General features: G+C 54.1%; 2 protein-coding genes and 1 long non-coding RNA gene across 3 annotated transcripts; 2 read left to right on the top strand and 1 right to left on the bottom strand.

Annotated features, from left to right (window-relative positions):
* Nucleotides 1-782: 782 nt before the first annotated feature.
* On the bottom strand, nucleotides 783-4,747 carry LHFPL5 (LHFPL tetraspan subfamily member 5). Its single transcript, XM_051808999.1, has 4 exons — nucleotides 4,289-4,747; nucleotides 1,703-1,939; nucleotides 1,332-1,364; nucleotides 783-1,070 (listed from the first exon to the last, which is right to left on the bottom strand). The coding sequence occupies exons 1-3, from the start codon at nucleotides 4,698-4,700 to the stop codon at nucleotides 1,348-1,350; spliced, it is 666 nt and encodes a 221-aa protein (XP_051664959.1). The 5' UTR covers nucleotides 4,701-4,747; the 3' UTR covers nucleotides 783-1,070; nucleotides 1,332-1,347.
* Nucleotides 3,144-4,310, top strand: LOC127480653 (uncharacterized). The gene is made up of 3 exons (XR_007907974.1): nucleotides 3,144-3,363; nucleotides 3,839-3,973; nucleotides 4,178-4,310. It is a non-coding gene; the product is annotated as an uncharacterized LOC127480653 (long non-coding RNA).
* A 138-nt stretch (nucleotides 4,748-4,885) lies between the features above and the next one.
* Nucleotides 4,886-10,485, top strand: CLPS (colipase). Its single transcript, XM_051809000.1, has 4 exons — nucleotides 4,886-7,246; nucleotides 7,861-7,983; nucleotides 8,064-8,191; nucleotides 10,338-10,485. The coding sequence occupies exons 1-4, from the start codon at nucleotides 7,151-7,153 to the stop codon at nucleotides 10,468-10,470; spliced, it is 480 nt and encodes a 159-aa protein (XP_051664960.1). The 5' UTR covers nucleotides 4,886-7,150; the 3' UTR covers nucleotides 10,471-10,485.
* Nucleotides 10,486-14,966: the final 4,481 nt, after the last annotated feature.

The following is a 14,966-nucleotide window of genomic DNA, read 5'->3' on the forward strand; positions in this document are numbered from 1 at the left end:
CTCTGTAAGTCTGTTCTTTCTGAGTCAGTGGCCCGTGGATGAAATTTGCTTCAATAGTGAGTGATTTCCAGAATGAGACAGAGGGAGATGGTGTAGGTGAGGATTTTGTTGCTGGTATTGTGATCTGTTTCAAAAAGGGGGGAAGAGTAATAAACAGCAGGACAACTCTGCTGGAATTTTTCCATTCTAAAATACATTTTTCTTTAAGTTTGTCGTATCTCTGCTGTCTTCCCTAGCCAAGAATATTAACAAAACCTTCCCAGACACTTTTTTAGAAGGAAACATAAAATTGTAAGGTACTTGTTGGAACTGATTAGAATTGACTGCTACATGAACCAACAAATTACAGCAAGTAGAAATTAAAATAATGTAGGCTAATTTTGGGCTCTGACGAGGTAAGAGCTGGACAGGAGAATGTTCTGCTTTATCTTCTGCAGAAACGGACTGTGCCACAGGCTGCCGTGGGCGGGTGTTGGATGGGATGAGAGATGATGGCTAAATCAAGTTAATGGGGTGGTACAGTGACTGGCACCATCTGCTGTGGTTTGCAGGTGCTGTTACAGGCCTGCTACAGCCCAGCAGATTGGGTTTTGGTTTTGTTGTTTGTTTTTTCTTTTCCCAGGAAACTGCCCTTTTGGTTATTGTTGCATAGAGTGGGAAACTGATTCACCGCTCAGGTAGGAATTGGCTGTCATCATATTTTTCAAGTAAAAGTGCAATCTGGGACATGACAGAGGGTTTCCTCTGCCCTGAGCAGACTAGCACAAAATCCAAAACACTGATTTTTATTTTACTTTTTATTCATAAGTAATTTCCTTGAAAGAAAGTGTACAAACTCCACAAAAAAAGCAGCAAATCACTGTCATTCCCCTCTTACCCAGGACTCAGAAAAACCCCATGTCCAGTTTGGGCTCTTCCCATCAAATAAACTCCACGAGAGCTGTGAGCCAAGAGCAGCCCCATGGGTGAAGAAAACTGTTGTAGAAAATCCACAGAATTTGGTAAGTTTAAATCTCCTAGAAAAGTCACTTTAAAGAAAAGAGCTGATGAAAGAAGAGCTCTGGGTCTTCCTGGGAACAAAAAGAATAAGTCAGCTGTTGCCAAATGGAGTATGACTTCAAATTTTAAGCTTGTGTTATTTCATCATTTGGCAAGGGTTTATGTTTTCCCAGTTCTGGGATGCAAAGCAAAGACTATTTCCTCTCTAACCACAAATAAAACCAATGTGACTATAGCACCAAAACCAGTTGTCAATCATTTAGTAATCAGAATACAACAGCAACATTATGTATGCTGGGAAGAAACATTAAAAGTCTGTGGGTATCACTTACGTGGTAATGAGCTCTGTCAGTCATTTCCCTCTTCTGTAAAACAAAAAGATAATTACAGTGTTAATGGGGTGTGGTATAAAACTCAAAAGTACTTGGTGTGTTTTACAGGTTTGTTTTCAAAAAGGGAGAAAACAATTTAAAACAGGATGAGGAGAAAGCCCCATGCCTGTGAAAGTTAGTACGGGTCCATTTGGGCTCCTGCCTTGTTCTCCATCAGTCTTCCGCCTGCTGCTGGCTCTCCATCCCTATGAAGCAGTGTGATGACTATGCCAGGAAGGAAGCCAGCATCCTCCCAAATAACAGCAATGAGCTGGGTGGTTGAAACACTGCAGCAGGACAGGACCCCAGAGCTCAGCCCTAGCTGTCTTTACCTTTATTTTCCACTTTGAAATCGGATGGGAGGAGGTTGTCCTGCCGGTTCCCCAGCACAAAGGCCAGGAAGGACAGTATGAGAGCGTCGAGGATGCCAATGATGCAGAGGATGTAGGCCCAGCGCACGGTGCAGGCACCCAGCGTGTATTTGTCTGTCCTGTCCCCACACAGGCGCTTCACCTCGCTCGAGTCCCAGCCGTCAGGGTAGATCAGGCAGCCAATCATCAGCCCAGTAGCTGCAGGGAGAGGGACACACGTTGCCATTGGGGGACATTACAGTGGCCACAAGTTGCGTCCTGAGCTGATACTGGGAGGTGGAGGAGCATGGCTGCAAAGGCAGCGCTACAAACAGATAAGGCACTAGAGACTGGCTTACCAGGCTTAAAGGGGCCCTGTGGTTGCCCATCACTGTGGGCTCTGCTCTGTTCCACAGCTGGGGAGGAGCAGGATACAGTATGCTGCCTTCCCACAAGTCAAGGACATGCTGCACCAGCATCTCCCATCACTCTGTTGCCCAAGCAACATCTCTCCTGCCTCTGCATGCATCCTTGGCCATGTCACTTCAAAGGAATGTTTTCTCCAAACAAAACTGGAATGGGTTTAGTCTGTGCAAGATGGAGAACCTTCCTAGCACCCTGCAAGTAGCTGATTTCAGCTTAGGGTTTGCTAAGTTAGAGCTGGTGTCAGCAGCAGCTTTGCAGGCATATTAATTCTGCTTGTTCAGCTGTGGTGGTTCCTGCCCAGCCACAACACATCAGCTCCTCCTGTGACTGTTCTCAGTGCACCCACGACCTCAACAGCTGAGCTAGCCTGGCCCCAGGGCCCTCAGCATGTCACCTTTGCAGCTTTGCCACAAGAGTTGCAACAACCTTGGTGCTGGCAGGCTGTTGAAGCTCCTGTCCCAAAACCTTGGAAGTACTTTTTTTTCCCTCCTAACATGCCAGAAAAACTGCTGTATTTACTGGACAAGAAAAGTGACCGGGCTTGGGATAAGAGACGAGTTCATCTATAAGGCTTTGGGACATGATTAACAGAGGCCTTTCACATCCTCCACTGTTATCTTGGTGCAGAGCATAGAAGTAATTCGTGTTTTATGTGTTTTGGTGCAGATGCAGGGCTGTTCCCGACTCCTCTCACACAAGAAACAACCCCATGGTGGGACCTCTGGACAAGCAGATGTTTGTCCATGCCCCTCTTGGACATCTGCAGCCTCCTGCACCAGTGAGATGCACCTTGCCCCACACCAGTGCCTCTTCTCTGTCACTGGGTGCTCAGTAAACCAGAAAAGACTTTTGAGGCAGTTGCTTTGTCCTTTTCCGATGTTTTCTTTTTCCTTGGCTTGGGGACAAGCGAGCAGCAAGGAGAGCAGGCAGCTTCCTTGGTCTGCAGGGAAGATTTCTCTTCACTGAAAAGCAGCTGGTTTATTCTGTATTTAATTAATCTTCCCTGTAACTAACTGAAAGGAGAGGCACAGAGAAATGGGGAAAGCTGAAATGAAATAATTTCTGTGAAAATGCATCCTGGTGCACAGCAAAGGCCAGGAAGTGAATCCTCTCTAAGCCCGCCCCCTTTGTAAAGTAATTCCTAAAATGCAGCAGCACCTGACCAGTTCTGCCTGTGACATGTTTCTCTTCCCCCATCCAGAACAAAATAAATACAGGTAAAAGCCCCACATACCACAGCAAAGCCTTTCCCTGCTCCAGTTCAGCTCCCCAGGATGCTGAGCTGCCCCAAGCCTCTTATCTAAATCTTTGCTTGAGCTCGCTTCTTTAGCTGGGAGCTGGAGAAACCCTGATGGATGTCTCACGGGGTGTCAGCTGGGCTGTCCCTTCCCTGGGAACTGTGGCATGAATGATTCAGGAGCAGCAAAGGGCTGGGTTGGGTTTCAGCTGAGGCTTTGATCAAAAACAGGAGCTGGGTTACCAGGTGTCTCAAGTGCACTGGGAGAGAGGTGGGGAAGGCTGGAGATCCACAGGGGTGAGCAGAAAAGTAGGAAAATGCGAGTGATGATACCAAGTCATACAGTCAGTCTCCTCCTCCTCTTCCATCTTCCTAGTACATTATTCCCTGAGCCCACAGAGTTATTAAAATAGCCCAGTAAATGTTATCACTGTCTCCCTGCTTAATTCCTTCAGGATTCCAAACACAGCAGGGAGCTCCATGCCCCAGCCCTGCGGGGGTTTTTGTGCTCTCAACTGATACTCCAGAGCCACAAGCTCGCTGCACGGTGGGGCTGAGCAGGAGCGCTGGCTGGAGGGAAGCTCCTCCAGGTAAGTGGAGCCAAGCCGGGGCCGGGCCGGAGGTGCCACGCGGTTTTGCTGCAGCAGCAGCACCCAGGGGGACGCATCGCCCAACATGCAGTGAGTCTGCTGTGTCTCAGCTGCTCTGACAGGCTTTACTTACTACAAACTCCACACTGGTAACCAGTAAGGGAGAGCAAATGGCATGAAGGTGACACAGGTGTCTCTTTACAGGCCAGCCCCGCTCTCAGCAGGGTCGAGGTGGGGGCAAAAAGGGAAAAGCGGCTCTGGTCGGATCATGGGCAGCTCCCGGCCCCTCCCGTGCATCGCCCCAGCCCTGCTCACCTGCTGCCAGCTGCATCCAGGCACACACTTTATAGACAGTGGCTGCGTTACAGAAGAAGAAGAGGCTGAAGCAGAGGATGGAGCCAATTATGAGGAAGGTGGATATGCCTACGAAGAACATGGCAGTTTTGAAGGCACTGGAAGGGATGGTGCCGAAGTCGAGGGGGCTGCCCTTGCAGATGAGCTCCCCGGTGAGCGCGTTGCCGATGCAGTAGGAGAAGAGGCCGAAGTAGCCGGCCTGCGGCGTGTCGATGCTGTCGCCGATCCAGTACGGCTGGATGAAGGTCACCACCATCAGGATGGAGAAGCAGAGGGTGAAGAGGGCCCAGAGCACTCCCATGGCCCGCGCATTCCTCACGTAGTTGGTATGGTAGATCCGGGCCGCTTCCTGAGCCGGCAGCAGCTTGGACATGGCGGGGCTCCTGTCCCGGCCCCGCTCCCGGGGCGCCCGGAGCGGCCCCGCCCGCCCGGCAGCGGCAGCGGCTGGACCGCCCCGGGGGGCGGTGGCGGTGAGACCTCCCCCACACCCCCAACGAGCCGGGGAGGACCCGGGAGGAGCCGGCACGACCCCCGCCCCCTGAGCCGGGGAGGGCGCGGCAGGAGGCGGGCGGCGCGGCTCGAGGTGGGGTCGCGGGATGCGCTCCTGGGATGGGCCCCCGGAAGGTGCCCCGAGGGTGTGCCCTGTGTTCCCTGGAATGCTCTCTCGGGATTGCCCTTTGCCTCCACCGTATGCCCTACCATGCACCCTAGCATAAGCCAAATATCCCCAATGTGCACCCTAGGATCTGCCCTGCGACGCACCCTGGGCTGTGCACCAGAGTTGCACCCTGTGCCCTGCTGTGCATTCAGGGGTGCACTCTATCCCCCGCCTTGCCCCAGAAACGTGCTGTGTGCCCTGCAATGTGCCATGCACACCCAGGATGTGTGGCAGGATGTGCTGAGCTGCACTGTGTACCCCTGGATGTGTCCCAGGATGTGCCACATGCCCCAGGATGCATGTTGGGATGCACCCTGGGATATGTCTTGCCCCCCAGTATGTGCTTCAGAATATGCCAAGGGCTGTGCCATTAGCCTTGGGATCCCACCAGGCTCTGCTGTGTGCCCTAGGATATGTTCCAAATTCTGTGCCTCCTCGGCTGCTCCCTTCCGGCCTCCCAGCTCATGTCACAAGGGTCTTCCCCCACTGGTGGGGAGTACATAGGGTGCTGCATCATTGGGGTGGTGGACTGCAGGCCCATTGACCCCCCATTGTAGCCTAAAATTGGCTCTTAAAGAAACCTTTAAGAGTCAATTTGTGAGTTTTAGAAGGCAGGCATTCTTTATTACAATGCGCTGTATAATCACAGCGCTGCCCTGGGAATCAGTTCACCGAAGTGCACACAGAGGTATCATCTTCACTACAGCTTATATGTCAGTATTACATGATTATTCATTTTTCGTTCCCTGAATTCTTGTTGCATATTTATGACATCTCTCAACGCTTTTTAGCATGCATACATATCCTTATAGGGTCTTTGAGGGGCTTCATCAGTGATCTCTGTTGGTTGTCCATGTCTGGAACCCCCAAAGTAACTGCTTTATGAACTTCAAGACAATACACCTGGTTATAGAGGAACTGGGTGTTGCTTGGCTGGCTGCCTCAGTTCCCTTCTTCATTGTTTCTTTACTTTGCTTGGTTAGCCCCTTTAAATCACTTGGCTCAGCTATATGTAGTTTCTACGGTACATTCCTCTGTAAAAATTGTTAGTTCTTGTTGCATCTCAAAACTCAGATATCACCATCAGCTCCAGGGCTGACTGGGGCTGCAAGCAGGCAGGGGACCATCCCCACAGTTTCACTGCAGAAAGGGAAATGGCTCATCCTGCTACAAGGACACACCAGAGTGTCAGCCAGCACCTGTGGTAGGGCCAGGTCTCTGCCCAATCCCCATGTTCTCATGTCCCCATGCCAGAGGAGCATGGGCAGCCCTAGAGCCTGCCCTGACAGGTTGCAGGCACTTGCAGCCACCTTGGGGCCTCTCTTCAGGAGCCACATCTGCCTCACATCCCAAGAGACCACACAGGTTCAGCTCCTGTCATGAGGACTGGATGCCACAAGCCAGCGTGACAGCCATAGCCAGCGTCATCCTCGGCATCACCCCTGCAGCTGTCAAAGGTCAGGGCTGCCTGGCCATTAATCATTGCTGAGAACAGCCAAGCATGAAAAGCTGTGCTGTTCCCAGGGCTGTTTTCCTTTCATCAGCTGCAGCCCCCAAGCACTTAAACATAGAGCAAATATTTGGCAGGGCAGGGTGAGGTTCTGGCCCATGGGCTGGGGACCTTGGTGAGCTCTGGAGCACTGAGAAAGGCCAGCAGGATGCTTGCAGGGGGCCGAGCTCTCTCTTGTATGCTTGGGTTTCTTGGCATCTGTGATCATACCATTTGAGTGATGGAGGATCTGGTGGCGGGCACTTTCTCATGGAACAGAGTTCCTACCATGGCACCAACCCTCACTTTGCCTGGGAACACCCCAGCAGAGCCCAGCAAGGAGGGCATTTCAGAGAACCTCAGCTCCACAGCTCGCTGTTGCCAAGGTGAGGGAGAGGAGGGAGGACTGGAAGAACAGGAGTGCTGTTACTTTGCATTCACTTTGGCCAAAGGAGCTGCCAAAGGGCAGGTTGACATCGCCAGCAAGGGACAGTCACCTGGGAATGGGAGCTGGTAGCATTGGTAGCACAGGCATCACTGTTTCCCTGCCCTGGGCGGTGCAGCACTGTCCTAATGCCACGAGTTGAGATGTGATAGGAGCAGCCACGTCAGCTGATGGAGACACCGGCTATAAAGCGCCTGCTGGCCCCATGGTGGAGGCACAAGGGAGCCCACCATGGCCAACGTGGTGCCTGTCTGCCTGCTCTTGGCCCTGATGCTCCTGGCCCCAGCCCTGTCAGCACAGCAGGAACGAGGGCTCATCTTCAACTTGGTAAGAGGAGACTAACCATGATCTTGGCACAGTGGGGGTTGCTCCAGTGCTGCAGTGGGGCACGCAGTGCATGGAGGGTTGGAGGTGTCTCCGGTGCTTTGGCCTCTGGCAGCAGTTATGTGAGGGACCCCCAGGATGATGGATGCAGACACCAAGAGCAAAACTTATCATGTCTGGGAAAACTGAGGCGGGTGGGGATGACGTGCTGGGTTTTCCAGAGTTGTGAGAGATCGTGGAGCCCGGAAAAGCAGCTGTGTAAAGGAATAGGGAAGTCACAGAGCAGATGAAACTGAAGCTCTCAGCTGCCTGAGCCAGACAGAACCCCCACCCTGGGTGGCTCACAGGGACTGGGGAGGGGAGACGCTTTCCTGTGGTGTCTCAGCTCTGCTCCCATGAGCCCCACAAAACCAGCACTTCAGTGGGTGGCATTTTGGGCCAGACTGAGGAAATGCTGCAGACTGGGAGACTCAGGCATGCTGGCAGTGGTGCTGACCCTGAGCTGAAAGGCAGAGCTGATGTTTGACACCCACCCAAACCCCCTGGGCCCACAGCTAGGGAGGGATCAAGGGGGGACAGAGAGGGACCTGGTGCTCAAACGCTGCCTTGTCATGCAGGAGATTGGGGAGCTGTGCCTGCAGAGTGCCCAGTGCAAGAGCGGCTGCTGCCACCGGGACAGTGGCCTCAGCATGGCTCGATGTGCACCGAAGGCAGCCGAGTTCCATGAATGCACCCCAAAGGTATGTACTTTCCTGCTCCCAGGAGTGGCTGGGGATGGGGGCATGTCCCCCACACTGCACCGTGTCTTGGTTCCCTGCAGACCATCTATGGGGTCTATTACAAGTGTCCCTGCGAGAGTGGCTTGACCTGTGATGCTGATAAGACCATCGTGGGCTCCATTACCAACACCAACTTCGGCGTCTGCAAGGACCCCCGGGGCTTCTACAGGTGGTGAAGAAAGAGACCCCCTGGAGTCCCTGCCCCTGCCACCCTGCCTTTCCCCTTCCCAGGGGTGCCTGGATCTGGCTGTGGGAGAATTTGAGTAAAGAGCAGCTTCTGCTGAGCTGCAAGCCAGCGTTTTCATTCGGCACAGGCCCCCTGGCCCAGGATAGGGACAACAGGGCCAGAAGGTCCTGGAAAAAGCCACAGGGACGATAGTTTTACCTATATGTGTGTGCAATCGTATAATAATCTGGTCTAGGTCAGCAGAGAGCCATGGGGTGAGCTCTGCTCAGGGATAGTGTTAGCAAAAGGGGGTGCAGGGGAGGGGAAGATGCAGCAGCCCCAGGATATGAGAGAGCTACTTTGGTTGTGCTGGACTTGTTTTATTTCCTGCTGTGGCTGCTCTGATTGGAAACATTTCCTAGAAAAGGTTTGTTGCTAGGGAAGAGGAACTTCCAGGGGTTGTTGAAGCTGTGGGTGCTCAAGGTGTTTGGTGGTCATGTCCACCTCCCATGTCATGCCACACTGTGGGCTCGGATGACCATGCCTGCACCTCCTCCTCAGGGTGAACAGATGTGGCCAGGAGGTGAGAGGTCAGCCAGGTGGGAGTCCTCCCTGAAAAGGACCTTGTAGGGGCAGCAGTTGTAAATGCCATGGGAGACCCTCATGCAGCACCTCCATCAGCATCTTGTAGAGTATCTTCTCTGGCTGAAAGATGTGCAGGGGCTTTGGGAATTCAGGATGGACCTGGGGAGAGATGGTGCTGGAAGCAGCCCTGGCTCGCAGTGAGGTGGCAAATCCCCTAAGCCCTGACCCCGGCAGAGCTGTGCCCTGGGCAGGGTAGCCTGCAAGGTGCAATGCCCAGCTTTGGGCATGGGGAGGGAGTCAACGTTTTGGGCATGGGGAGGGAGCACAGATGTACTACAGCAGGATGAGGAAGAGGAGGCACCCATCTGGCAGAGCTGAGGAGGGAGCAGGAGACGAAGGGGTCATCAGAGAGAGTGTTCTTGGCTTCTCTCATGCAGATTTCGTGCATGTTTTTTTGCCCTGGGGGCACGGCAACAATCAGGCACCCCCAGTGCCGCTTCCCACTGCCCCAAGGGGCTCTGCACCAGGTAGGGAGGCCACAAAGCAGCTGAGAAGGTGCTGTAGGAAACTTTTTTCCAGGAAAAGGGTGACTGGCAGCTTGAGGATATGAACCTGCAGAAGCACCAGGAACATGTCTGGGAGGGTGGCACAGCTTGGAGGGTCCCCATTGTGGCAGCGTGGGGACCTTCTGGCCCCTGAAAGTTTGACTCGGCGGAGCTACAAGAGGACAAAATTCTGACCTGGATTTTAGTTTTAAACTTGTGGTGGGTGGTGAAAGCTTTGAGAGTCTTGTTCTCATCGTAATGGTGGCCCTGGCAAGAGGCCACCAGGTGAACATCCTCACTAGTGCACCCCCTGGTGTGTGTGGGGTGCTGCCAGCCCTGGGGACAGGGGGACCCTACACTAGCATAGGGGTAACCTAAGTTGGGAAGGGGGATATGAGCAGGCCAACCTTGTGCAGGCAGGTTTTGCTGCAGCAAGGTTCCTTGTGGGGGGACATGTGGGAGATGCAGCCCCCCAGCAGGGACCATACTTCACACCGGGTAATGGAGAGGAACAAGCATTGGGGTACTCCTTCCTCCCTCAGTGCTTTGCATGGGGTTTAACCCTCTTTGGTTTAAAAGCAATGGGGAGTATGAGACTGAAGGGATGTTGGGGTGGAGGGCAGCCCAAGACCCTCCCCAGCCTCACCCCATCATCAGGATTGCACCCCACTGTCAAACCCCATCCCCTCCTGTTCACCCATGGGGTGCCCTGCTTACCAGGGAGGTGTGTGGAACATTCCACCCGCCTGAGTGTCCCCCCTTCCTGCCTCCCCTGTGCTCCCCCGCCCGCCCTGGCTGTTGTTACTGGAGGGTACAGGATGTTCTCACTCAGCCGAGCTCCTCTCCCCCCTCTCTCCCCCCTTTCCGCCAGCCCTTGGCCTTCACCTCTTCTCCTCTGCACTGCTTTAACTCTGTTTTTTTCCCAAAACATCACCTTTTCCTCTTCCTCTTCTTCTTCTTCTTCATTTCTTTTTAATTTCTGCACAGATGCACTGATGCTCCTTCTCTGCCCCTCCTAGGGAGTCCCTGCACCGTCAATTCACTGCATCTTCAGTGGTGTGCCCACACAATGCCCAGCTTTGCAGACATCCCCAGCAAAGATGCCCTACTCCCAACCTTGCAAAACATTCCAAGAAAGAAAGTGTGTGTTGAGCTGCCTCTCTGGCTTTGCCTTTGCATGTGACAGAGGGAACAACGTCAGACACTCTCCTTTTTTCCCACTCTGATGTTTTTCCCTGGAGTTGGAACAGAAAAGGACCTGAGTGAAGGGCAGGGATCTGCTCCAGGCAAACCACAGCCCCCGGGGTCCCAAACCTAGGTGTGAGGATCTCAGTCTCTCCTCCATCCTCAGGGTTGGCTTTGAGGCTGGAAGTAGGGTCTCTCGAGGAGGCTCCCCCATCCCAGAGCAGCCCAGGGCTGAGGACTGCCTAGCTTGGGGCAGGAGTGGAGGTTGCAAGTGGGACATGGGGGACGCAGAGGTTGCCCTGGAGGACATCCAGGCACCCCACACACCTCCATGAGCCCCTCATGATGTTGTCCAGCAGGGCACAAGTGGAAAAATCCTCAAACTGAATAATTTGCCCTGCTGGAAGAATTAATTAGTGCAATACAGGGATGTGAGGAGAGTGAGTGAGGGAGGCTGATGGGCTGCCTCAGCCTCGTGAGAGCTCGACAGTAGGTGCTTTGCTACAGCCACTTTGTGGAGGTGGTGTCAAGATCGGATCCCCCTTGATGAGTATTTTTAGCATTAAATTCCCTGAAATGCTAGTGAGCAGGGCTGGGGGAGCAGGCCAGCCCCATAGGTGGGAGAGGAGATACTGAGGGGATACCTGGTGTGGCATGGCATTGCTGGGGATGCACTCTGGGGGATGCAGAAAGGGGTGTTGGGGTTGATGCTGGGGGTTGATGCCGGGTGTGATGCCAGGGGCATTGCTGGGGGGAATGCTGGGGGAATGCGGGGTGATGCCGGGGGCCACGCCGGTCTTCACCGGCCAGGGGACCCGAGCAGGACTAGCCGCTTGGAGGTCCCGCAGTGGCCCTGCCCCGTCGCCTCCCCCCTCCGTCCCCCCCGCCCCCTCCCGCCGCTGAGTCAGGCTGTTCCTGGAGCTCCCGCAGCCGGTACATCGCGTCCCCACGCCAAGCCCTGGCACCGCGCCCGCCCGCCCGGTGCTGCTCCCGGCAGGGGCAGGGCCCGGCCCGGCCCCGGCGGCTCCTCCGGGCTGCGGCTCCCGGGAGTGGTGGGGCTGAGGCCGGGGGCGAAGCCCCGGGAACTGCCGGCGGGACTTGGGGGGACGCAGCCGTAGCACTGGTCTGAGGTTTGCTTGTACATATCCCTGCCGGGTGTGCCCTGAACCCAGGGCTCCCCGGGCACCCAGCAAGCACTAGGGCACCCGGGGGGGATCTCCCCGGAGTGTTTTCGGGCCTCAGACCCCTCTAGCAGGAGCATCTCCACTGCAGGGCACAGCCTGGCTGCTGAGCGTCCTCGAGGGTATTGCACCCTTTGCCACCCCCGCACCCAACCCAAAAGAGAGGTGCCAGCCTGCACCCTTCCACCCGGACACCCCCGTTCGAGTGGGGCAGGTGAGGAGCCCCAGCCACCCCCAGCCATCCGCCCTCCCCGGCGGAGGCTGGTACAGTTCGTTATGTCCAGACCGGAATGTACTTTGTGTTGGAAGTGGCCACCAGCCAGGACGGCAAAGCCGGACTTTATTTATCCTCCCTGCTCTGGCCCCGCTGCATCCTGCCCTTACTTGTGTGGGGCTGGATCTCCAGCAGGGCTGGGGGAGCCCTAGACTCTGTCCACCCCTCATCTGCTCATCGCCAGCTGGGGAGGACAGGGATTTTCCCCCTTTCCTCAGAAGACAAATAATCTGGGAAAATATTTGTGTCCTTTCATCTTGTAAAAGCTGTCCCTGGTGTCTGGAAGGAAGTGTCATAGGGAAGATGGGGATGCAGGGATGGGTCCAGCCCCAGCAAAGCCTCTGGCTGGAGGTGCCCCTGTCTGCTGGCAAGAGGGTTTTTTGCAAAGGGACCAGAATTTGGATCACAGTCTGGTAATTTATGGATTGGAAATACATGTAGAAAGAGCCAGCCCTAGCTGTGATGCAGAATGGAGCAGGATCAAGCCTCTGATGGAGCCAGGGCTTCTCTGGAGGTCCCCATGTGTGGGGGATATGTCTTGGCCCCTCTGCTGTTCAAAATTCATTGTAGGAGCCATGAGTCCAAGCTAAGAGAGGGACGGTGTTGGAGCCTCAGGACGGATCGGAGGGATTGCCCCAGGCTGGGTCTGATCAATCATTCCACGACTAGACAGAGAATCCCTCCTGTGGCCTTTCCGGTAGGAGGATTTGGGGGGGAATTTAATACAGAAAGCAGCTTTCCAGCTGCTTTGCACCTCCGGGGCAAGTATCCTCATACCAAATGAGTGGTCTTGCACTACTGCCTCCATTCCCCCATGCCCTCCTGTCCACCCTGTCCGTCCATTCCTGCTGCCAGTGCAGCTGCACCTACAGCCAGCAGCGAGGACACAGTGTTCTCCTGTGCTCTGCTGCCTGTTGTGCAACACCCGGCTGCACCTCCCATAAACACACAACTTCCCATGACCACGATGCCAGGCTCCTGCCACACTGCACCCCTCTGCCTGAGACAAACTGGGCCCTTGGAGGGGTGCACATACAGGGGGTGCAGGTGGGCGAGGCCATGGCATCATCAGGCTGCAAAAAACTGCTTTGATCCCCCAAATGGGCAATGGGGATCTGGGTACTGGGGGGAACGATGGATTTGATCCCCCTGGGAAGGGAGCATCTTGCATGGGTCATCTAGCCCAGGACCATTGATTTGTGCTGCCACACACAACATGGAGAAAACCCATTTCTTCTACTCTCCAAGGCTTGAGAGATTGACTGATGTGGCTCTTCACTGTGAAACTGAGGTGGAAGGACTCCTCTCCTCCTCATGCTCTCGAGGCAGATTAACACTGGTTATTTTTAGCAGAAGACAAGGATGAATAAAAATATCTCCTATTATTTTTAAATTTTTTTCTCTTTCAGGAACTGCTGCTCTTACCTCACACAAGGTGCTTGGGAGCAGTACAAGGCAGGGCAGATTTCTTGGCTTTGCTCCCTTGTTCCAGTGCAGGGCAAGACTTTCCCCCAGACTCCCTGCCCTTTTGGGGCTAGGCATGGGACTGGGGCCGGACATGTTAAGCCAGCTGGACGGTGAGGGGGAACAAGCAGTACCCCTGGCAGCCGCCCCAAAACCGGACAGGATTATTTATGGAACAGATTTCCTCCAGGTTGTGTTACAGGGATGTGGGTGAACGGGGCAGACCCCAGCACTGGCCAAGTGGGAGATTTTGGACATCTCACCACCCAAGAAAGCAGAGTGAGCTGAGGGGTCCAGGGCTGATATAGCAGTGTTTTGGAAGATGTCTTTAAAAAAAGCAGCTCTAGTGCTTTCTTCCCATGTGTTTTGTGTGATTTTTTTGATGCAAATTTACTATTTTTGCAAGGTTTGCAAGGACAAACCAGGCTGAACCCCCTCACTACTGCCATTGGTCCCACGGGATTTTTCAGGGCTTAGGTGTTATTTCGGGAGCCTGACAGAATTAAGCTATGTGGTTTTCTAATATTGAAAACACACAGTATTTTTTTTTTTTTGGAAAATGGAAATGTTTAAAACCAAAATGCAAGATTCACCTGGGTCATTTTAGAGAAGGAAAAATGAAATGTTGTGAAAACAATTTTTTTTTCCCTAAAGTGGGCTTTAATTTTAACTGTATTTCTGATAAGTGACATCAGTGTCTAAATTACAGCTGGGGAAATTGAACTCAGAATACAGAGCAGACCTGTGAGAAAGTACCTGCCAAGGCAGTGCTGCCTTCAGCTTGGCCCTGGGGGTTTTTTTGGATTAACATGTGGGAATCAGGGTGCAGGTTGGGAGCAGCAGGGACTCATTCCAACACAAACCTTGTAAAAAAGGACACTTTATAAAGCACTCAGAGATGCCCCATTTTAAATCTGTCCCCAACTTTCTTTTGCACCTCTTTGCTCAGGCGCTGCAATTAGCTGAACGTGCACAAGCAGCGATGAGATGCTTAATTGCAAATGTACATTATTTCTAATCTCGGGGGGTATTTTGAGGCAGCTTTTAACAAAAATCTTATCTCCTTCACACCGAAGTGGAACATTTCTGTGTGTCCCAGCAGCCGGTGTGTTCTCCAAACCCACGTCTCTCTGCCCCTAACTGCGGAGACAAATTTTTCACTGTCTAGCGCAGAATTTCCCATTACAAACCCCGAGGAGCTTGCAGGCGTTGGGGTACCCGTGGGGCGTTGTGGGGGGCTGGGGCACTTCTGGGGCATCGCACGGGGCTGGTTGTGTCTCTGGGGCCGGGGTGCCCTTGAGGAGCTCGTCTGAACCTGGTCCCCCGTTCTCCCCCGAGGGGGACAGCCCGGGGCTGAGGGAGCATTGGAGCACTTCATGGAGCCGACCCTCGCGGGCACCGCTCGGGGCCGGGACCCCGCGGAGCATCGCTCGGGGCCGCTCCCGCCCGGCTTCGCCGGCCCCGCCCCGGCAAGTGCGCGGGGGCGACCGGGGGGACCGAGCGGTCCGGCCCGTCGGGGGCGGGGAGAACGCCCTCATTTGCAT

This window comes from Manacus candei, unplaced genomic scaffold, assembly GCF_025592945.1.
Source record: "Manacus candei isolate 608988 ecotype Guabito, Panama unplaced genomic scaffold, ASM2559294v1 h1tg000073l, whole genome shotgun sequence".
NCBI lineage: Eukaryota > Metazoa > Chordata > Aves > Passeriformes > Pipridae > Manacus > Manacus candei.

Bases quoted from the DNA above. Each gene is read 5' to 3' on its own strand.
- LHFPL5 (XM_051808999.1), bottom strand. From the start codon at position 4,700: ATGTCCAAGCTGCTGCCGGCTCAGGAAGCGGCCCGGATCTACCATACC. The intron at 1,940-4,288 runs GTGAGCAGGGCT...CTCTCCCTGCAG, and splicing joins CTGGATGCAGCTGGCAGCAG to CTACTGGGCTGATGATTGGC.
- CLPS (XM_051809000.1), top strand. From the start codon at position 7,151: ATGGCCAACGTGGTGCCTGTCTGCCTGCTCTTGGCCCTGATGCTCCTG. The intron at 7,247-7,860 runs GTAAGAGGAGAC...CTTGTCATGCAG, and splicing joins GAGGGCTCATCTTCAACTTG to GAGATTGGGGAGCTGTGCCT. The intron at 7,984-8,063 runs GTATGTACTTTC...GGTTCCCTGCAG, and splicing joins TCCATGAATGCACCCCAAAG to ACCATCTATGGGGTCTATTA.